The 23,991-nt window shown below is 35.9% G+C and overlaps 2 protein-coding genes across 6 annotated transcripts in view; one reads left to right on the plus strand and one right to left on the minus strand.

Moving 5' to 3' along the window:
* Positions 1 to 23,991, plus strand: part of CEBPZOS (CEBPZ opposite strand) — a 295,755-nt gene that overhangs the window by 157,751 nt on the left and 114,013 nt on the right. The gene's annotated exons all lie outside the window — the stretch shown is intronic.
* Positions 1 to 23,991, minus strand: part of EIF2AK2 (eukaryotic translation initiation factor 2 alpha kinase 2) — a 91,862-nt gene that overhangs the window by 26,966 nt on the left and 40,905 nt on the right. For all 5 annotated transcript variants that reach the window (XM_069072202.1, XM_069072199.1, XM_069072200.1 and 2 more), the window contains 5 exons: positions 23,442 to 23,568; positions 22,902 to 22,978; positions 12,064 to 12,154; positions 11,206 to 11,240; positions 4,906 to 4,980 (listed from right to left, as the gene is read on the minus strand). In XM_069072202.1, coding sequence (XP_068928303.1) covers positions 4,906 to 4,980; positions 11,206 to 11,240; positions 12,064 to 12,154; positions 22,902 to 22,978; positions 23,442 to 23,568 — 405 coding nt within the window. The remainder of the gene's footprint in view (positions 1 to 4,905; positions 4,981 to 11,205; positions 11,241 to 12,063; positions 12,155 to 22,901; positions 22,979 to 23,441; positions 23,569 to 23,991) is intronic.

The raw sequence follows: 23,991 nt of genomic DNA on the forward strand, positions 1-23,991 counted from the left end.
GTGGCCAGATATTCATCAGGAAGACTGGAGATGGCCCAGGATGCAATGGGAGACCCTGGTCCTTTTAAGCTAAGATCTAAGCATGCAATAATCTAAAGTCAAATGTACTTATTATTACAAGAAACCTGCATATTCCGATATTTTCTAGCAAAAAGAAAATACAGTGACTAAGACAAGACTGAACTACTTACATTCATATATGGGAATATGATACATATAGACTCAATTTTTTCATTATCAGGGATCAAAGAGGGAGTCTAATTAGTACTATCCAAGATGCATACAGCTAATATTGCTAGGTCAAAGGGTATGCACAGTTTAGTAACTTTTGGGGCATGGTTCCAAGTTATTTTCTAGAAAGGCTGGACCAAATTCACAGTTCTACCAAAAATGCAGCTGTTTTCCGGCAGTTTGTCATTTGTTATCTCCCAGCTCCTAGTAAAAATCTTTACTTGTTGAAAAACAACTTAGTGTTTTGAGATGGATGGATAACAATCTATCTTTATATTTTCACTTGAGATGTTTCCCCTCCAGTTACTTCCTTCTATCTGTATTTCCCCATAATTACAATCCTGTCTAGTGATTCTTAGTGGTTACCAATGTTTCTAAGACAAAGTAAACAGGTAAAACAAGGGAATAGTAAATAAATTTTCCCTATTCCTTGGCCAGAGCAAAAGGCTTTAGGATCCCATAATGGGATTCATGGAAGTGAAAGAGACAGATAATTACTGTCTTAGGGTTGGGGGAGGGAGGCAGCTTCAGCAACAGCTCTTCTGTCCTAACTTATCTCCTTTGGTGCCCACTTGGCCTAAGCTGCCTTGTTCCTTAAGTCCTGGCCTACTTCTCTATGACAGTTCCCTCTGCTGAGCTTTTGTTTTTTTCTACTCTACCTGACTTTTTTTTTTTTAAAGCAATTGGGGTTAAGTAACTTGCTCAAGGTTACACGGCCAGGTGTTTCTGGGTGGGTGCTAAGTGTCTGAGCCCGGGATTCGATCTCCAGGTCTTCTCAACGCTGGAGCCGGTTCTCTTACTCGCTGAGCCACCTGGCCGCCCCTCTACCTGACTTCTTATAGCTTTTCTTTCTCTAAGCTCCATGTGGCTTCCTACAGCTTCCCTTTGTCCAGGACCATGATTCTCTAGCTCATCTAGTCAGGAACTGGACTCCCCATTAATTCAATCTCCTGGACTCAGTTAATTGACATCTAGAGTTCCATGTGTGTAGTAGGTGCTTAACAAATTCTTTATCTATTTTTATTTTTAATTTTTGGAGGGGGCAAGGCAATTGGGGTTAAGTGACTTACCCAAGGTCACCCAGCTAGTAAGTGTGTTAAGTGTCTGAGGCCTAATTTGAATTCAGATCTTCCTGACTCCAGGGCTGGTGCTCTATTCACTGTGCCACCTAGCTGCCACCAATGCTTTATCTATTTTGCGGATCCAAAGGTAATCCTGAAGTGTGGCCTATGATTCTTTGTCTTATTGCATTACTTTCTTTTTGATTCATTCAAATGCCTAATTTGTACATTATCCTCTGGGTTGGCTCCATTTTACAATTAGTTTAACAATTTGGTTTTTTTCTTATCATTAAGTTAGTGAAAGACCAACTCCATTAAAAGAGTTCATCTCAAAAATTCATTGAGATTTTTCTCTACTTTGTTCAGAGTGTCCAGCTACAATGCCTGTGTCATTGTAGAGAGAGTGTTCAGACTTCTGTCTTATTTTTCTGTACTTTAGAGTTAGATAGAACCTGTAGTGAGTGGTCCCTTATTACCTGTGAGGCAGACAAAATATGAACACTTTAGCCTGGCATTTAAAATGCTGCACTGGGGGTGGCTAGGTGGCACAGTGAATAGAGCATTGGCCCTGGAGTCAGGGGGACCTGGGTTCAAATCTGGCCTCAGACACTTAACACTTACTAGCCATGTGACCTTGGCCAAGTCACTAAACCCCAATTGTCCTGCCTTCCCCCCTCTAAAAAAACACACAAATAAATAAATAAATGAAAATAAAATGCTGCACTGTTTGGTTACAGCCCAGTAACAGTTCCAGTCTCATTTCACACACAATATGTTCTAACCAAACTAGAGTACTAGCTATTCCTCAATCTTGTCCTCCCTTCTTCTATCTCTGAACATTCACATAGGCTCTCTCCCATGCCTAGAATACACACTTTTCTTATCTCTGCCTATTAAAATTCTTCCCTTCTTTAGTGCCACATCCTCTGTTAACTTTTCTCTAAGCTCACTAGCTGCAGTTTTCTCTCAATCTTCAAATTTTTCTAGTGTACTTTATATCAGTTTTTTCTCCTCTCATAGGTTGCATTACCTTGTATTATACTTATTAAACAAGTATACCATAAGGGTTTCAAACTCAGTATGCACAAAATAGAACTCACTGTTTTTCCTCAATCCCACCCTTCTCCCACCTGTCCCTGTTTACTTACTGTTGAAAAATCATTATCCCCCCAATCATCCAGTTTTGTATTCTTGATTTCATGCTTAACTCCTCACCCAACTCATACCAACAACTCACACAACATGTCCACTCATTTGCCAAATGTTGTAATTTTTTTCCATAGCATCATATATTACTTTCTTGCCACTCACATAACTACCACTTTAGTTCAGGTCCTCATCATCTTTTACCTAGATGGCTGCCAAAGTAATTTATCTAAAAGGTAATCATTTTGCTTTCTCTACTCAAGAAACTACAATGGCTCCCTATTACCTCTAGGATCAGATATAAACTCCCTTGTTTGGCACTTATTAAAAACCTGGTCCTTTCCAATCTTCTTATTCCCTCCTTACACCATGTCCAGCTATAGTTGAATTTTCCAAACAATGCTTTCCTAATAATGCTCCATCTCCTTTCTCCATGCTTTGGCACTGGCTGTCCCCTTGGTTTATAATGCCTTCTCTCCTCACCTTCTTCATCTTTTAGCATCCTTGGTTTTAAGACTAAGTTCAAGTAACTTTCTTTAGCATACTTTTTGCAACCCCATCAGTTTCTTGTGCCTTCCTCTCTAAGGTTGCCATCCTTCTATTCTGTACATGTCTTGTATGTACCTATTGAGTCTTGTGAGAACTGGTATTTAGATTATTCTCAAGATGTAATGTAGATTAATGCATACATCTCAAAATCCAAATATAGATTTACGCATTTGATGTTTGCTCTCACCTTTAATCTTCTGCATTTAAATAAAAAAATATACTTTTATGTTACCATCTGGGTTGAAATATTGCCCATTTAGCCGTATAGGCAGGAATTTTAGGTGGTTACACTATGTTCCCTGATGTCATGGTCCTCTTTGAAAACAAAGGACAACTGCAACTAGCTGGATAGTACTGACCCAACAATACTACACTTTGACCCATTATAGTAGGCCAAAGAGATCAAAGAAAGAGGAAAAGGACCCATATGTACAAAAATATTGATAGTAGCTCTTTTTTTTGTAGTGGCAAAGAACAGGAAAGTATGGGACACCTAAGAATTGAAAGATGCCTGAATAGATTGTGGCATAAGAATATAATTGAACACGATGATGCTGGAGATTATGGAAGGGTCAGTTTTACAGAAACCTAGGAAGACTTGTATGAAATGAGGTAGAGTGAAATGAGCAGAACCAGGGGAGTAATTTATACAACAACAACATTGTGAAAACTAACAACTTTGAAAAAATGAAAATCTATAAGCAAAGAAATGGCCAACCACTATTCCATGATTCTAGAGGACACAGGATGCAATAAATAACTAATAACTAATAAAAAATAATAATAAATAAATAACTACCTCCTGACAAAAAAGAGAAGGACTCCAGATTCTGATTGAAAATATATGTGTGTGTATATATATATATATATATATTTTGTACGTGGCCATTTGGAAACTGATTCTGCTTGACTATATATATTTGCTAAAAACTTTTTTTTCCAATAAGAGGAGAGATAAAAGGGAGGAAAAACCCAGACTTTTGTTCATTGAAAATTTTTAATTTGATATGAAAAAATGTTAAGGAAACCTGAGTATATTTGAAAGTAATGGTGGGGCGGCTAGGTGGCACAGTGAATAGAGCACTGGCCCTGAAGTCAGGAGGACCTGAGTTCAAATCCGACCTCAGAAACTAAACACACACACACAAAACTGGCCATGTTACCTTGGGCAAGTCATTTAACCCCAACTGCCTAACCTTCCCCTTCCAAAAAGAAAAAAAAAAGCAATGCAGAAGGAACCAGTAGACAGAGACTATAATAAAACACAAAATATGAACTTTCAAAGGACCAAGCTCCCAAAGAACACTGAAAGGAATGGATCGAAGGCCTGAATAGAGGGATCCACCTTGGCAGAAATGTAAGGCACTGATACAGGTTGGCTTTGCTGGAGTATTATCCCCAGAAAAAAGAGGGAATAAAGACATGAAGACTGAGACAGCTGGAGTGACTGATGATATACATGAATCCAGACTCTGATACCAAGGGAATTTTTCTAAACCCTGTGTTTAACTTTATCAAACCCACTCATGACTGGTGTATTCAAAGGTATCAAAGATCTACTTAGCCTAGACTTGAGTATTTATAGGAAACTCTAAGTTCTTCAGTCTACCTCAGACAAAATGTATAGTTTCCATAGCTGTGGGTCATCTAGAAATTGTGCTATGTCTGAATAGAGGCTATTTCTTGGGAACAGTTATGTGTTTGACTTTATTTGTCTGAACCAGATTATGATGGAGCCTCAGCAGATGCAAGTGGAATATTCATGTTTTCTTGGATCCCTTCTGTGTTTATCATCTTAATTCAGGGAGAGGGAGGCAGGAAAAACAATCATAGAGTGCTTACTATGTGCCAAGCACTGTACTAAGAGCTTTACAAATATTATTTCATTTAATCAAACACATCTCATTTCCCCACTTACCTTTCATTGCTAGTGAGAATATTTTCTTTTTTCTCATTATTGACAGGCGATTTATCAAAAGTGGGTGCCAAAGGTCTGAAAATGCAGAAAGTGAAAACCTGAAGGAATTCTAATCCAATTAGATAATAGTTCATTTATATAGCATGCTACAGTTTATATAATGTTTCCCTCACAACACCCTGGGAGGTGTTTCTATTCTCCAAACTGCAACTAGCTATATGGCCTTGGGAAAAATAATTCATCTCTTGGACCTCAGTTGTTTCATCTGTAATATTATGAGATTGAACTATATCAGTGGTATCAAACTCAAATAGAAATGGGGGCACTAAACCAAATAAAAGGATGTCTTTGAGTCACATACTGACTTAGAAGACCACAAACTAAAATCAGCTATGTTTTATTATATTTTTATTTATTTTACTAAATATTTCCCAAGTACATTTTAATTTGGTTCCAGCATCATTCAGAAGTGGGACATATATTTTATAACTCTGGACTAGATCATCCTAAAGATGATCCAGCTCTGCATTTCTACGATTCATCAATACCTTATTTTTTTTGTTCCATCTCCCCAAGCTGGAGACATCAGTATTGTTTCCATTCAAACCAAGTTTCAAGTCCTTCCTTTTTTTCCCCTCTACATTATTTCTTAGAAAAACCCCTTTCTTAGAGTGTGAGAGTGAAGGTGGAGCCACATTAGCAGAGAAAAGGCAGGGATTCATTCACACAACCTCTCCCAAATTCCCCTCCAAACAACTTTAAAATAACACCTAAAAATGAATTCTAGAGTGGCAGCACCAACAGAAGGACAGGGTGAAACAATTTTCCGGACTAAGGCAATTAAGAAGGTCAACAGGAAAAGTCTGTCTCACTGGGGTGAGAGTGGAGCACAGTCTAGCACAGACCTTGGGGGCAACTGAAAAAGCAGCAGTGAGTCAGAAGCTCTCAGTTCATAGCTGGTAAAGGGTCCAGACAACTAGTCGGAAAGAGATTACAGGGGAAACTTGCTGGCAGTGGGTGCAAGACTCTGTTGCATTGCCCATATGGTGATCCAGGTCATGGGCCCAGGTTGCAGTCTCAGGGTGAGGAAGAGCACTAGCACAATAGAGTTCTCAGCCTCAGGGGAGCAGGGACCCTGGTCACAGTTTCAGGTGGAAAGGAGTGCTTGTGGTCATTCATAGACCAGAGTATACTCCAGGAGAGCAGTGACCACACCTCTCCTTAGAACATACCACTATGGAAAAATGGAAAACTTACAGGTTCCTAGAATTCCCTCTGAAAACAGCTGCACAAAAAAACCTGAAGTTTGAGACAGTGTGCTTTCCACCACAGGAAGAGAGAGCAACTTTAACATAAAGTTAGAAGTCAAGAAATAAAATGGGAAAATGAACAAACAAACAAAAAGAATCTATGTGTAGAAAGTTACTATGGTAACAGGGAAAATCAAAACACAAAATCAGAAGGGGACAACAATGTCAAAATGGCTACATGCATAGCCTCCAAGAAAAATGTGAATTGGTGTCAGATCCCCCCAAAAATTCCCGAAAGAGCTCAAAAAGGATTGTAAAAATCAAATAAGAGAGGTAGAGGAAAAATTGGGAAAAGAAATGAGAGTGATGCAAGAGAATCACAAAAAAAAAGAATCAACAGCTTGGTAAAGGAAGCACAAAAAAATGAGAAAAGATATACAAATATTCACAGAAGAAAATAATTCCTTAAAAAGTAGACTTGATCAAATGGAAAAGAAGGTACAAAAACTCACTGAAGGAAACACTTCCTTAAAAAGTAGAATTTGGCAAGTGGAAGCTAATGACTCCATGAGACACCAAGAAGTAATCAAACAACATCAAAAGAATGAAAAAATAGAAGGAAATATGAAATATCTCATAGGAAAAACAACTGACCTGGAAAATAGATTGTGGAGAGATAATTTAAGGATTGTAGGATTACCTGAAAGTCATGATCAAAGTAAAAGCATAAACACTATATTTCAAGAAATTATCAAGGAAAACTGCCCTCACATCTCAAAATCCTAGAACCAGACAGTAATACAGAAATTGAAAGAATCCACTGATCACCACCTGAAAGAGATTGCAAAATTAACATTTACAGGAATATCATAGCCAAATTCCAGAGTTCCCAGGTCAAGGAGAAAATATTACAAGCAATCAGAAAGAAACAATTCAAATATCATGGAGCCACAGTCAGGAAAATACAAGATTTAGCAGCTTCTACATTAAAGAACTGGAGGACATGGAATGTGATTCCAGAGGGCAAAGGAGCTATACAACCAAGAATCACCCACCCAGTGAAAGAGAATATAATCCTTAAAGCGTAAAAATGAAGATTTAGTGAAATAGAGGTTTTTCAGGCATTCCTGATGAAAAGACCAGAGCTGAATATGTCATTCAAACACAAGAGTCAAGAGAAGTATAAAAAGGTAAACAGGAAAGAGAAATTCTAAGGTATTCAATATGAATAAACTTTATATTCCTACAAGGGAAGATGATACTTATAATTCCTAAGAACTATCATTATTAGGGTAGTTAAAAGAAGTATAAATAGAGAGCCTGGGCATGAATTGACTATAATGGGATGATATCCAAAAAAATTAAAATAAGGGGAAAGAAAGAGGGATGCACTGGGAGAAAGGGGAAGGAGTAGAATGGGGATAATTTTCTCACATAAAAGAGGTATTCAAGGAAGAGCTTTTACAGTGGAGGGAGAAAAGGGGGAGGGGGTGGCCAGCAACCTTTGAACCTTATTCTCATCAGAATTGACTGAAAAAGGAAATAATGGAGACAGTCAGTTGAGTATAGAAATCTATATTGTCCTACAGAGAAAGAAGAGGAAGGGGGATGAGAGAAGGCAGGGACAGGGACTGATAGAAGGAAGGGCAGTTTGGGGAAGGTAGTGGTCAGAAGCAAAACACTTTGGATGGAGGGAATGGGTGAAAGGAAGGAGAGGGAGGAGAAGAAGAAGAGGAAGGAGGAGGAGGAGGGGTAGGAGGAGGAGGTAGGGGAGGAGGGGGAGAAAAATAGGATAGAGAAAAATAGTAATCATAAAATGTTAATGAGAATGGGATGAACTCACCCATAAAACAGTAGATAGTAGAGTGGATTAGAAACCAGAATCTTACAACATGATCTTTATAATAAACATACCAGAAGTAGAGAGACATACACAGAGCAAAAGTAAGGGGATGGAACAGAATCTATTATGCTTTAGCTGAAGTAAAAAAAAAAAAGGAGAAGAAGAGGGGATAGCAATCATGATTGCAGACAAAGCAAAAGCAAAAATAGTTCTAATTAAAAGGAGATAGGCAAGGAAATTACATTTTGCCAAAAGACAATGAAATAATACCAATAATAAACATATCTACACCAAATGGTATAGCATCTAAATTTTTGAAGGAGAGCTTAAATATGTCTGACAAAAAAATAAAGAAGAAGTTAAGGAGATGAATAAAATTTTAGAAAAGTTAGATATAATAAATATTATTTTGGGAGAAAATTGAATGGGAATAGAAAGGAATATACCTTTTTCCCAGGGTATCTAGCACTTACACAAAAATTGACCATGTATTAGGACATTAAAATCTCACAGCCAAATGTAGAAAAGCAAAAATATTAAATGTATCCTTTTCAGATCATAATGCAATATAAATTACATTCAGTAAAGGGCTGCAGAAAGACAGATTTAAAATTAACTGGGAAATAAATAATTTAATCCTAAAGAATGAGTGGGTCAATGAAAAAATCTTGGAAACAATCTATAATAATTTCTTTAAAGAGAATGTCTGGGGCGGCTAGATGGCTCAGTGAATAGAACACTGGACCGGGAGTCAGGAGGACCTGAATTCAAATCTGGCCTCAGACACTTAACACAAAAACTAGCCATGTGACCATGGGCAAGTCACTTAACTCCAATCGCCCTCCAAAAAGAAAAAAATAAAATAAAGAGAATGACTACCATGAGGCAATATACCAAAATTTATGGGATGTAGCCAAAGCATTACTTAGAGGAAAATTTATAGCTCTAAATGTTTTACATCAATAAAAAGAGAAAGAAAAGATCAATAAATTGGGTGTACATCTTAAAAAAAAAACAAATAAAAAACTGCCAATTAAACACCAAATTGGAAATCCTGAAAAATCAAGTGATATAAATAAAATTTAAAGAAAACCACTGAATGATTTGGCTTTATTAAAAAAAAACCATGATAAAATATGTAAACCATTACCTAATTTTATTTTTTAAAAATAGAAAGAAGAAAACCAAATTACCAGTACAAAAAATGGAAAAGTTGAATTTACCACCAATGAAGATGAAATTAAAGCAGTTATTAGGAGCTATTTTGCCCAATTACATGCCAATAAATCTGATAATCTAAGTGAAATGGATGAATATTTACAAAAATACAAATTGCCCAGATTAATAATAGAATAGAAGAATTAAATAACCCTATCATAGAAAAAAGAAACTGTACAAGCCATCAATGAGCTCCCTAAAAAAATTCCCAGGATTGGATGGATTTGCAAGTGTATCCTACCAAATATTTAAAGAACAATTAATTCTAATACTATATAGACTATTTGGGAAAATGGACAAAGAAGGAATCCCTCAAAATTCCTTTTATGACACAAATATGGTGCTGATATCTAAACCAGGAAGAGTGAAAACAGAGAAAGAAAACTATAGACCAATGTCCCCAATGAACATTGATGCAAAAATTTTAAATAAAACACTAGCAAGGAGATTACAGCAATATATTACAAAGATCATATATCATGACTAATATGAGGAAAACTATCAGCATAACACACCATATCAATAGCAATAAAAACAGAAATCATGTGATTATCTCAATAGATGCAGAAAAAGCTTTTGACAAAATAAAACATTCTTTCCTACTAAAAACATGGAAAAGCATAAGAAGAAATGGAGCTTTTCTTAAAATGATAAGCAGTATTTATCTAAAACCTCAGCAAGCATTATCTGTAATGTGGATAAGTTAGAAGCCATCCCAAGAAGATCAGGGGAGAGGCAAAGATGCCCATTATCACCACTATCATTCAATATTGTACTAGAAATGCCAGATAAGCAATAAGAGAAGAAAAATAAATGGAATGAATTAGAATAGGTAATAAGGAAACAAAACTATCATTCTTTGTAGATGATATGAGGGTATACTTAGAGACTCCTAGAGAATACATGAAAAAAACTAGATAAATAATTAACTTTAGTAAAGTTGCAGGACAGAAATAAAATAAACCCACATAAATCATCAGCATTTCTACACATTACCAATAAAGTCCAGCACCAAGAGAGAGAAAAAATAATTCCTTTTAAAATAACTGCAGACAATATAAAATACTTGGAAGTCTACCTGTCAAGATAAACACACACACAAATACTTTTCACACAAATAAAGACAGATCTGAACAACTGGAATAAATATTAATTGCTCATGGGTAGGCTGAGCTAATGTTACAAAAAATACAATTCTCCTAAATTAATTTACTAATTCAGGGTTATAATAATCAAACTACCAAAATTATTTTATATAGCTAGAAAATATAGTAAAAGAAATTAATCTGGAAGAACAAAAAGTTAAGAATATCAAGGGAATCAATGAAAAAAAAATAAGGAAGACAACTTAGCAATTCCAGATATCAAATAGCAGCCGCAGCTTCAGGAGCTAACCCATAAAAAGGAATTGCATAACTGAATGAATTAGATACCAGAATCCAACAATAAGTTGTTTACAAGAGACATGCTATACAGATGGGCTAGTAGGCAGATGCAAAGTGAGGTTGAGTTTCTTCCCATTTGTGTCTTGGACAAAATATTAATTCCCTGAAAAAAAAGTGTAAATCCACTTGTCAACTCTAATTCTTCACTGCCCCACTGTCTTTGTTTTAAGACTTACTCTGCTTCACAAATTACTGGTTGTAGCAAAAGTAAGGATCACTGAGCTGCACTTCTGGACTGATACATACTTCAGAACTGGTCTTTGGGCTTGGCCTTTCAAAGGAGACAGATTTATGTGGAAAAAATAACATTAATATTCAGAAGAATTACAAAAAAGAAATCAGTAAAGATAGCCTAGCATGAGCAGGGGAGGTAGAATAATGTAGTGGAAAGATCACTTTATCTGAATTCAGAGACTCCACCTTACACAGGGTTCACACCAATATGTAGAGGTTTCCGTATATATTGAGTCCTCAAAAACAATTTCATTAATTACATAACAAACTGTGTACATGAAATCAAAATAAGATTAACTGAAATCAATACCTTTTAATCTTCTGTTGATAATTTCCATTAGATTTCTATAATAAAAGAAAATGAAAATTTTCATGGAATTGAATCAATTCAATTATCAATATATTCTGGAGGGAACCTTTCCACAGTGTGTCCAGATATTTCTTTAGTCATATTTTTTTATCTACATTATTCATGACCTTCTTCACTTTTCATTCTATAAACCCCAACTCCAATCCTTCCTCCTACATGAAGTCCTCCCTAATCCCCCTTATTGGTAATGACCTTTCATCCTGTACTTCACATAAATATCATTTACCATGATATTATATAGTATTATCGTCACTAATGTTTGAATCAAAGTTTCTACTACTCCATAAATGAACATATTTTGTTTTCTAAACTTTTTTGCATCTGCCTCACTATCTAGCACACAGTAATCACTTAACAAATGTTTGTTGACATGAAACTGAACTGAAATAAAATGAACTAAATTCTGCTCCCATGTTCTCTTGCTACTCCATTATTCTAGTCCCAATCACACAGGGAAGGGGAAACAGTAGCATTGACTTCCTCTAAAGCAGTGTTTCTGATAGTATATTAAGAGGACTTACTAGTGGATTACAAGGGAAGAGAAAGCTCCATGTTGAAAGTTGTAAGTATAAGAAATTTATGGAGGAATCTGTTCTGTGAGTAATGCAGTACATGAGTGAAGTAGGAATGGTGAAAAGAGCAAAAGAGGATCATATTTGCCATTATGGATTATTAGTAATATAATAATAATGAACTAAATATTTCATTATACATAAAATATGTTTATCCAGTAGAATTCTTTATTGATAAAAAAACTCTGACAAGATTAAAAAGAAAATACTGGAATTAATACCATACCAGAGGATATGAAGAAATATTTTGTAAGCTATCATTATGATTAGTTTCTGAAGAATCATCTGAGAATCCTCTTTCAGTTGCCACACCATTTCTGCAAACAAAAAAGGAATAATAATTGATTTTACACACCTAATCATTCCTTTATACATGAATCAGTTTTTTCATTCCTCTTAGAAGACACTCTTTAAATATTTCACATTCCGTCCACAATGACTAGTACAGGTTTTCAAAAAATTTAATTAATTAATTTATTTTTAGTTTTCCACATTCACTTTTATATGACTTTGAGTTTCAAACTGGATATTACAGTTTTAGAAAATATCCCTTTTCAGAAAGTTTGTCTTTGAATATAACATTGTCATAAACTTTGGTCACTTTCAAGGCTATAAAATCAGTCTTTTAAGAAGTCTAGTCTGGATTTAGACTATCTTATATAATATGCTATCTTTAATTTGGCATGTAGTTTGATTTATAGGAATAATTCAATTTCAGAATGTTTGACTTCTCCTAGATTAATCAATATCACTGAAAACTAGTTATACGATAATGTATTAGTTAGCAAATACTTTAAAGACAAGGTACAGGCTACACTGGCAGCTACAGGTGAGCAGAAGCTCTTCCTGGGTAAAGATGAGAGCACATGATCAACTATGATAGTCTTAGCTCTTCTCAGCAATACAGTGATTCAAGACAATTCCAAGACTCATGATGAAAAATGCTATCCATATCCAGAGAAAGAACTATGTAGTCTGCATGCAGATAGAAACATACTATTGTCACTTTTTTTTCCATGAGTTTTCCCTTTTGTTCTGTTTCTTCTTTCATAATATGACTAAAGTGGAAATGTTTAACATGATTGCACACATATAACCTATATCAGACTGTTTGCTATCGTGGGGAGGTGGGAGGGAGAAAAAAATTTAGAACTCAAAATCTTATAAAAGTGAATGTTGAAAATTATCTTTACATGTCATTGGAAAAAATAAAATACTATTTATGATAAAAAAAGACCAGGAGGCCAGTGATTACACTTTTCCCTGGATCACACAACCTCGGAAGCACTGAAAACTTGCAGACCCCTCAGAACTAGCTCTGAAAACAGCAACATGAAAAAGTCTGAAACCTTATGTGAATGTGTATATACGTTTACAGGTATACATAGATAGAGGGCACAGGACCAATTTAACAGGAAGGGAGGATACTTAAAAGGTGAAATTAAGAGGTGAGAGATGAATATAATGAGAGGAGATGGGGAGAGACAGATTGGGGTAAACTATCTCATACAGAAGAGGCAAGGGAAAATGGTTACAATGGAGGGGAAGAATAGGTAGGCAAAAGGGAATGGGTCAACCTTATTCCCATTGAATTTGGCTTAAGGAGGGAATGAAATACACACTAAATAGGGTATCTCACCCTCCAGGAGAGTAGGAGGGGAAGGGGATGAGAGGGGGGATGATGGAAGGGAGGGCAGGCTGGTGGGGGGAAGTTGGAAGCACCCACTTTTGAAAAAGGATGGGATCAAAGTAGAGAACAGAACAAGTGGGAGGTGGGATAGGAGGGAGGGAAATATAGTCAGTCTTTTACAATATATCTACTATGTTAATGTTTTGCATTAGCCACACATGTACAACCTATACTGAACTGCTTATCTTCCCAGTAAGGGTGGGTGACTAGGAAGGAAGGGAATGAATCTGGAATTCAAAGTTTTAAAATTAAATATATGTGTGTGTATACTATTATTAATACTATTTTACATGTAATTGGGAAATAAAATATACAGGCACTGGGGCATAGAGATCCACTGGAAAAGTCGAAAGGGGTATGGGAGAAAATATAGGAGAGAGAAGATTGAAGGAGAGGATATCCTGTGGGACTGCTATTTTGGGGCAGTGGATAGGGGAAATACGGGGAGAAAATTTGTAACTCAAAATCTGGTGGAAACGAATGATGTAAATCAGAAGTTAATAAAGCATTTGAAAAAAAAAAAAAGAAAAAGTCTGAAACTTGAGACAGTGCTTCCCTGCCCCCCCACCCCACCCCGGGGAGCAAAGTCCAACTTTAACATAAAGTTCAAAGTGAAGAAATAGACTGGGAAAATGTGCAAACAACAACAAAAAGAACTTGACCATAAAAAGCTACTATGGTAGCTTATGGACTTTGCCTAATGTTATCTTTAATTTGACATGTAGTATGATTTATACAAATAATTTAATTTCAGAATCTGTTCGACTTTTTTTTAGAAGAGAAGAATAAGACACAAACTCAGAAAATAATAGCATGAAAACAGCTGCAACAAAAGCCTCAAAGAAAAACTGCTAATTGACCACAAGTCCAACAAGAATTCTTGGAAGAGTTAAGCAAAGAGATAAGAATAGTGGAGGGAAAAGAAATATGGATAATGCAAGAAAATTATAAAAAGGGAATTAGCAGCTTGATAAAAGAGGCACAAAAAATACTGAAGAAAATTGTGACTTAAAAAACACATAATTGGACTAATAATAAAAGAGGTACAAAAATTCACTGAAGAAAAGAACTCTTTAAAAAGCAGAAAAGGTCAAATGGAAAAACAGGTACAAATGCTCACTGAAGAAAATAATTCCTTAAAAATCAGAACTGAGCAAGTGGAAACTAATGATCCCATGAGACATCAGGAAATAATGAAACACAATCAAAAGAATATAAAAATATAAGAATATGTGAAATATCTCACTGGAAAAACAGCTGACATGGAAAATAAAATGAAGAGAAATAATTTAAGAATTATTGGATTACCTAAAAGCCATGATAAAAGAAAGAGCCACACCTCTTACTTCAAGAAATTATCAAGAAAAATGTCCCCCAATACTCTAGAATCAGAGGGTAAAATAGAAATTGAAAGAATCCATCAATTACCACCTGAAAGAGATCCCAAAATGAAAATTCCCAGGAATTTTATGGCCAAATTCCAGAGCTCCCAGGTCAAAGAGAAAATATTGCAAGCAGACAGAAAGAAACAATTCACATTTTGTGGAACCATAGTCAGGAAAACACAAGATTTATCAGCCTCTACATTAAAGGATTGCAGGGCATGGAAATGGATATTCCAGAGGCCAAAGGAACTAGAATTACAACCAAGAATAACTTACTCAGCAAAACTGAGCATAATCCTTTAAGGGAAAAACTGTAGATGTAATGAAATAGAGGACTTCTAAGCATTCCTGATGAAAAGACCAGAGCTGAATAGAAAATCTGACACTCAAAGACAACACTCAACAGAAACATAAAAGGCAAATATGAAAAAGAAATCATAAAGGACTCAATAAAATTTAAATGTTTATATTCCTATGAGGGAGGATGATTCATGTAACTCCTAAGAACTTATCATTATTAGGGCAGTTAAGAGGACTAGACAGAGGTCATGGGTGTGAGTTGACTATGATGGGATGATATCCCAAAAAATAAAACTAAGGGGTGAGAAGGAGAGATGCACTAGGAGAAGGGAGAAGGGAGAGGTGGATAATTTTCTTATACAATAAAGGTCCTCAAGGAAGAACTTATGCAATAGAGGGGGAAATAGGGGTGAGGTGGGGTGGTAAACAATGAATGAACTTTAGTCTCATTGAAATTGGTTTAAAGAAGGAAAATATATATATATATATATATATATAGTTGGTTGGGTATGTAAATCTACCTTACCCAGTAGAGGAAAGTGAAAGGAAGGGAACAAGAGAAAGGGGAGTAGATGAAGAGAGGCAACAGTTAAAAGCAAAATATACTTTTGAGAAGGGATGGTATAAAAAGAGAGAGAAAAATAAACTGAAGAAAATAGGATGAAGGGAAATACACAGCAAGCATAACTGAATGTGAGCAGGATGAGATCATCTGTAAAATGGAAGCAGATAGCGAATGGATTAGAAACCAGAATCCAACAATATGTTGTTTCCCTCTTAGAGACACACTTGAAACAGAAAGATACATACAGAGTTAAAATAAAGGACTGGAATAGAATCTAATATGCTTCAGTTGAAGTTAAAAAGGCAGGGGTAGCAACCATAATCTCAGACAAAGCAAAAGCAAAAACAGACCTAATTAAAAGAGATACTCAGGGGAACTACATTTTGCTAAAAGGCCACCATAGACAATGAAGCAATGTCAAAAAAAATTTGTAAACAGTGTTTTATTTTTTCCAATTATATGTGAAGACAGTTTTCAACATTCATTTTATAAGCTTTTAAGTTCCAAATTTTTCTCCTCCTCCTAACCCCCTCCCCAAGATGGCAAGCAATCTAATATAGGTCATACATTTGCAATCATGTTAAACATATTTCCACATTAGTCATGTTGTAAAAGAATAAACAGAACAAAAGGGAAAAACCACAAAAAAAGTGACAATAGCATGCTTCAATCTGTATTCAGACTCCATAGCTTTCTCTGTATGAGGATAACATTTTTCATCATTAATATTTTGGAATTGTCTCAGATCATTGTATTGCTGAAAAGAACTAAATCTATCATAGTAATATCAAAAAATTTTTCAGCCAATTTTTCTGATAAATGCTTTATTTCTGAAATATATGTGAAACAGTCAAATTTATAAAAATAAGAGCCATTCACAAATTGATAAATGATCAAAGGATATGAACAGTTTTCAGAAGAAGAAATCAAAGTTATCCATAGTCATATGAAAAAATACTCTAAATCACTATTGATTAGAGACATACAAATCAAAACAGCTCTGAGGTACCACCTCCCACCTATCAAATATGACAAATACTGAAGGGAATGAGGGGAAAATAGGCACATTAATAAACTGCTGGTGGATTAGTGAACTGGTCCAACTATTCTGGAGAACAATCTAGAATTATTCTCAAATGGCTAAAAAAAATTGCATATCCTTTGATACAGCAATGCTACTTCTAGGTCTCTATCCCAAAAAGATCAAAGAAAAAGTAAAAGGACCTATATGTACAAAAATATTTATATCAGCTCTTTCCCCATATAGCTCTTTTGTGGTGGCAAAGAATTGGAAATTGAGGGATGCTCATCAATTGGGGAACGGCTGAACAAGTTGTGGCATATGATTATGATGGAGTACTACTGTACTATAATAAATGACTGGGAGGGTGGGTGGTTTCAGAAAAACATGACAAGACCTATATAAACTGATGCAAAATGAAGTGAGAAGAACTGTAAAGATCATTTTGCACAGTAATAACAATGTTGTCATGATGATCAACTGTGACTTAGCTACTCTGGTAAATATAATGATCTAAGATAATTTTAGAGGACTCATGATGAAAAAATGCTATCCACCTCCAGAGAGAGAACTAATGAACTCTAAGTGCAAACTGAAGTATAATTCTCAATCTCTCTCTCAAAACTTAAAGAAAAGAATATTAAAAATAAATAATTAAAAAACACAAGTAGAGCTTTCTTAGTATAAGAGGAAAAATAATGCCATCCCTCATTTTCCAGAAAAGGAAGTTAAGGGGTGTGTGTGTGTATGTGTGTGTGTGTGTGTGTGTGTGTGTGAGAGAGAGAGAGAAAGAGAAAGAGACAGACAGACAGAGGGAGAGAGACAGAGAGAGAAACAGAGACAGAGATATAGAGTGACAAATACAGAGACAGAGATTTTACTTCTAAAGAGAGAGATAACAAATACATACATAGATATACAACATATATAAAGGGAATACAAGGAAATCTTGGAAGGGAGGGCATCAACAGTTGGGGGAACTAAATAGAAGAGTGTAGAGAAAAAAAGAGAATAAAATCCAAGATAGAATCTAAACCCAAGATAGAATCTTTGGGGCCAGCTAGGTGGCCCCAAATCATTGGCCAAATCAATGGCCCTGGAATCAAGAGGACCTGAGTTCAAATCTGACCTCTGACTTTTAACACTTACTAGCCGTGTGACCTTAGGCAAGTCACTTCACCCCAATTGCCCTGCCCTTCCCCCTCCAAAAAGCAAAAAAAAAAAAAAGAGAGAGAGAACCTTTGACATTGTCCAATGACAATCAAGGGTTGGATTGTCATTGATGATGCAGCAAAGGAGACTAAGTTGAAGTGATTGGACAGGGAGAAGGAGAGCCAAGAAAGAGCAGTTTCACAAAAACTCAGAAAGGAGAGAATATCTAGGAGGAAAGGGTGACAGTACAAAATGCCACAAAGAGATCAAGAAGGATAAGGACTGAAAAAAGACCCTTACATTTCAAAATTAAGAAATCACTAGTAAATGTGGAGAGCAATTTCATTCAATAAGATTAAAAGCTAGATTACAGAAGGTTAAGAAGAGAGTGAGAAGAAAGCAATGAGTGTAGACACGTTTAGTATTTTTTTTCAAGAAGTGTGAGAAAGAGAGAAGTGATAAAGGGTGATAGGTAATGGGCATGGGAAGATCTAGTGATCATAGATATCTTAGACATCTCAGATACTTACTAGCTGTGTGACCCTGGGCAAACCACTTAACCCTGTTTTCCTTGTTTCCTCATCTATAAAATGAGCTGAAGAAGGAAATGGCAAACCACTCCAATATCTATGCCAAGAAAACCCCCAAATGGGGTTATGAAAAGTCTGACATAAGTGAACAATAATAAAAAGATCTAGTGATATTCTTTTTAAGGAAAGGGAGCCTTGGACATGATTGTGGGCAGCAGGGAAGAAATCAATAGATAAGACTGAAGTAAAGAGTAGAGAGAGTGGTGGTACTGGAGATAATGATGATATTAGAGAAAGTGGTAAGGGCAGTCCCCTAGAAGAAATGGAAAAGAATGGGAACAAAGGTCATGTAGACAAATTGGCCTTGGCAAGAAAGTCACCTGTTCCTCAGAGATCACAGTAAAAGAGGAGACAGTAAAAGATAATGTCAAAAGTTTGTGAAATGAAGAGAACAGACAATCGTAATGGTGAATGGCCTCAATTTTCTTTATAAAATATGAAGTGGCGGGCAGAGCCAAGATGGTGGAGTAAAAGCAGGGCACAGGGTGAGTTGAATATGAAGGGATGATATCTAAAAAATAAAATTAAGAGGTGAGAGAGGAATATATTAGGAGAAGGAGAAAGGGAGAGATAGAATAGGGTAAGTCATCTCACATAAAAGAGGCAAAAGAAAGTTGTTACAATGGAGGGGAAGAGAAGGGAGGTAAAAGGGAATGGGTCAACCTTACTCTCATTGGACTTGGCTTAAGGAGAGAATAACATACACACTCAATTGGGTATCTTACCCTACAGGAAAGTAGGGAGGAAGGGGATAAGGGGGGGGGGTTTGGATGATAGAAGGGAGGGCAGATTGGGGGAGAGGGTAGTCTGAAGCAAACACTTTTGAAAAGGGACAGGGTCAGAGGAGAAAACAGAATAAATGGGGGGCCAAATAGGATGGAGAGGAATATAGTTAGTCTTTCATGATATGACTACTATGGAAATGTTTTGCATAACTACACATGTGTAACCTATATTGAATTTCTTGTCTTCCCAGTGGGGGTGGGTGAGGAGGGAAGAAAGGAGAGAATCTGGATCAAAGTTTTAAAAACAAATGTTAAAAAATTGTTTTTAAATGCAACCGGGAAATAAGATTTATAGGCAATGGGGTGTAGAAATCCATTCTGGCTTACAAGAAAGTAAAGGGGGATGGGGGTGATATAAGAGAGGGCAGATTGGGGGAAGGAGTATTCAGTATGCTTGCCATCTTGGAGTGGGGGTAGGGGAGAGATGGGGAGAAAATTTGTAACTCAAAATCTTGTGGAAATGAATGTTGAAAACTAAAAACAAATAAATAAACTCTGGGGAAAATTCCAATACAAAATATGAAGTAAGGATCTTTAGTGAGAGGGTGAAAGTGTATTGCAGGCTTGAAGAAAGAAGGCTTGGAAGAGCTGAAGTCACGAATAGGCTAGAGAAGCAATCAGAGATGGGGTAATTGAGATTAGATAAATAAATTTGCAGAGGAACCAGCCAGTATTGCTGTGTGATTTCCTCCAGCTCTGATCAGGAACACATCAGCTAGAACTGAGGAAGTGGGTTACAGAAGTAATATAGGTTTGGGTTTTGTCAAGGCATGAGTGAAAATACCACAAGGAAGCAATTGATTCAAAAGTAGAGTTTATTATGAAGCTAAACTTATTTACAAAGGTGACAAGAATGGGAAGGGAGGATAGTGAAACAAAAGTAATGACCTTGGAAAATACTAAAGATTGTAAAGATTAGCATTTATGGTAACAACAAACAATAGTTAGGAGGAATAAGGGATACACAGAGATGATAGATGTCACCAATCACTTATTACTGCTTGCAAAACACTGTGCTAAATGTTAGTGATACAGAGAAAGGCAAAACCATGATCCTTGATTTCAAGGAGACAATGTGGTAAAAAAAAAAAATTAGATGTGATTGGGTAAAGGAATTTTATAGTTTGTGATCATAGAAATAGAAGCCTTCAGCGGCTAGGTGGCACAGTGAATAGAGCACCGGCCCTGGAGTCAGGAGGACCTGTGTTCGGATCCGGCCTCAGCCACTTAACACACACACAAATCTAGCCGTGTGACCTTGGGCAAGTCACTTAACCCCAATTGCTCTCCAAAAAAAAAAAGAAATAGAAGCCTTAAGGGTGTTGGCAAAGGTATGGCCATCTCTGAGTATAGCTGAGGAGGAATGAAGAAGTAGGTAATAAGAGCTGAGTAGTTGTTAGTAGGGTGGTTAGGGTATTTGAGAGGTTATCAACATGTATGAATAGTCTTAGTATAGATAAGGAAGTACAGATAAGCAAGAGATAAGGTAGAGGGATATTGTAAGTTAGATATTGAATACATTGAGAAATCCAATAAGGATTTATTAAGTGCATACTGAGTACAAGGCACTGTGCTAAGTGATGGGTAACACAAGAGGAAAAGCAATCTGTCTTCTCAAGATAGTTACATTTTACTTGAATATCTAACTCTAATTTCCCACTTTGAATGCCAGTATTACAATTCTGTCTGCTGAACATGTCCTGATGGCATCCCAAACTTCATGTCTAAAACTGAATTCATCACCTTATTTAGAGTTTCTCCTCCAAACTTCCCTATTTCTACTGACACTACCAGCATCCTCTCAGTGACCCAGGCTGATACCCTACCTTAAGATTAATTTTTCTCTCTTCCCTATCCCTCATTCCACATATGCAATTAACCTCAACAGAAATCGATCATATTAATCACCTTTTACCCACTCATCATGCCAACACCCTGGTTCAATTCTTCATTGCTTTGAGCCTCATTGTTTCAAAAAGGATAAAAAACAAATTCCTGTTTGACTTTTAAAGCCCTTCACTTTCTGGCTCCAATCTTTCTCTCCAAGCTTACTGTACATTATTCTTCTCCATACAATCTACAATCCTGCCAAATTAATTTGCTTGCTGTTCTCAATAAATGATGTTTCTTCACCCATCTTTTTTTTTTTACTTTTTGGAGGGCAATTGGGGCCATTAGCCCAAAGTCACACGTCTAGTATGTGTTAAACATCTACAAGCAAAGCCTCAAAGAATAATACATCTTAGACACAAGTTCAACTAGAATTCCTAGAAGAAATAAAGCAAGAGTTTTTAAAAAGTAAAAAATTATTTTATAAATTAAATAAGAATGCTAGAGAAAAGAACTAGAAAAGAAATAAGAGCTATGGAAGAAAGACTTATAGGGAAAATTTATTGCTTAACACAAGAGATTTTTTAAAACTCCCTTGCTGAAGACTACTCAAAAAGAGAGTTCCATTTCTTATCCACGAGAGAATAAGAAATGTTAAAACAAAGTCAAGAGATTGAAAAAATAGGAGAAAATCTATCAAGTCAGGCTATATAACCCCGGGTCAGCTACTTAACTTCTGAGTACCTTCAAGCAGCTCTATAAAACTACTAGTAAACTGAAGAAAAGTTGCTGACTTGCATTGGTTCAGGGAATACCCCCTCCATAAGAAGTATATTCTAAATACAAGGAGGTTGCTATGGTCATTCTTTTTTGGAGGGGGGAAGGCAAAGCAATTGGGGTTAAGTGACTTGCCCAAAGTCAAACAGCTAGTTATGTGTCAAGTGTCTGAGGTCACATTTGAACTCAGGTCCTCCTAACTCCAGGGCCAGTGCTTTATTCACTTTTCCACTTAGCTGCCCCTGTGGTCATTCTTTACACTACAGGCATAGACTTTGTAATTAAGGCCAAAAATCACAAAACTGTGCATTTCCTTTGACTCAGCAATTCACTTTGACTAAATTTAGACCCCAAAGAGATCAAGAAAGAGGAAAAGGACTTATACATGCAGAAATATTTATTGTAGTTCTTTCTGTAGTAGTAAAGAACTGGCAGCTAGGGAGGGGTGCCCATTAATTGGGAATAACTGAAAAAATTATCTTTTAACATAATGGAATATTATTTGTCCTGAGGAATGACAGAAGGAATGGTTTCAGAGAAACCTGTAATTACTTGTGTGAATTAAGAGTGAAGTAAACAGAATTAGATCAATTTATTCAATAACAACATTGTAAAAACAAACAACTTTGAAAGACTTAAGACCTCTGATCTTTGAAATGACACACCATGAGAGCAGAATAAAATAATCAGGACAAGCAGGACAACCATAAAATTATATAATAAATTATTATAAACTTAAAAAATAAAAGCAAGCTCTATATAATAAAGATTCACAGTTTTAGCTATAATCTGTTCAATGTATTCTGTTCATTTTATTGCTTAAGACTGGAATTTAAAGAAATAAGAATTTTTAAAAGAAAATAAAATATCTGCATGGAAGGAAGCCAAATATTAAAAATAATTTTCTTTATGACAGTCAGTGGACAGCAAGTAAAATTTACTGAACAATAAGTATTGCTTCATACTTACAATGTTGATGTACTCAGAGATGTCCTAGAATTAGCACATGGAGTGAAATAAGCAGAAGGAGATGCTGAATCACTTTTCTAAAAGGAGGGAAATGCATAGAATTATGTATAACTCTTGTTCTTCAATGCTGTATCAATGTAAGTTATGGCAGCCATGTTGCCTAACAGTATCATGTAAAATCAGAGGCTATACAAAAAGCTTTTTCATTGGTCAACTGGTTGGTTGATCTGGAGTTACAAATCATAGAATCACAGAATCTGAGAGCTGTAAAGCCTTCTAGTACAACCCATACGTGAAAGAAATTCCCACTATGACATATCCAACAAGAAAAAATCAGCAGTGCCTTTTGGCCAATAGAGGCCATTGGAATTTTTACCCATATACATAATGTATGAACAAATGTGTAACTAGCAAGATGGAATGAGGAGGGTCTTTATCTCTCTGTACAAGGATTTCTTGTAGTATCATAGAAGCCATCTGTCTCAAATCAAATTAAGATGGAATCTGTACACAAGAAAATTAAGCCAAAAAGCTAGTTACCTGTGAAATGTCAAGTAAATTCATCTTCTCACATGCAATCTTAGCTGCAGCTTGCTTAGCTTCTTTTTTAATAGATCCTGTAGCAGGACCATAAGATGTATTCCCAATTTTGCAGATACAAGAAAAACTAGAATAAACAACAATGGAAAAAATTATTTGAGTTTCAACATGTATCAAAAAAAATCTAATGCTTTATGGTTTTGCTAAATCAACTACTTCTGTAAATTAAAATTTCAACCAAATGACATAGAACCAATGAAACACCAAAATCCAGGAGGGACCTCGGAGATCTCTAATTAAGCCTATTCATCTTCCAGGTAGAAAAACTAAGGCTTAGGGGTGGCTAAGTGGCACAGTGAATAGAGCATTGGCCCTGGAATTAGGAGGACCTGAGTTCAAATCTGGCCTCAGACACAATACAAAAACTAGCCATGTGACCTTGGGCAAGTCACTTAACCCCAATTGCCCTCCAAAAAGCAAAAAAAAAAAAAAAAGAAAGAAAACTAAAGCTTAGTAAAGTGAAAATACTGCTGATCAAAATCTGATCTAA

This window comes from Petaurus breviceps, unplaced genomic scaffold, assembly GCF_028583685.1.
Source record: "Petaurus breviceps papuanus isolate PSGF00001 unplaced genomic scaffold, PetGlider_PUasm1.0 90845, whole genome shotgun sequence".
Classification (NCBI taxonomy): Eukaryota; Metazoa; Chordata; class Mammalia; order Diprotodontia; family Petauridae; genus Petaurus; species Petaurus breviceps.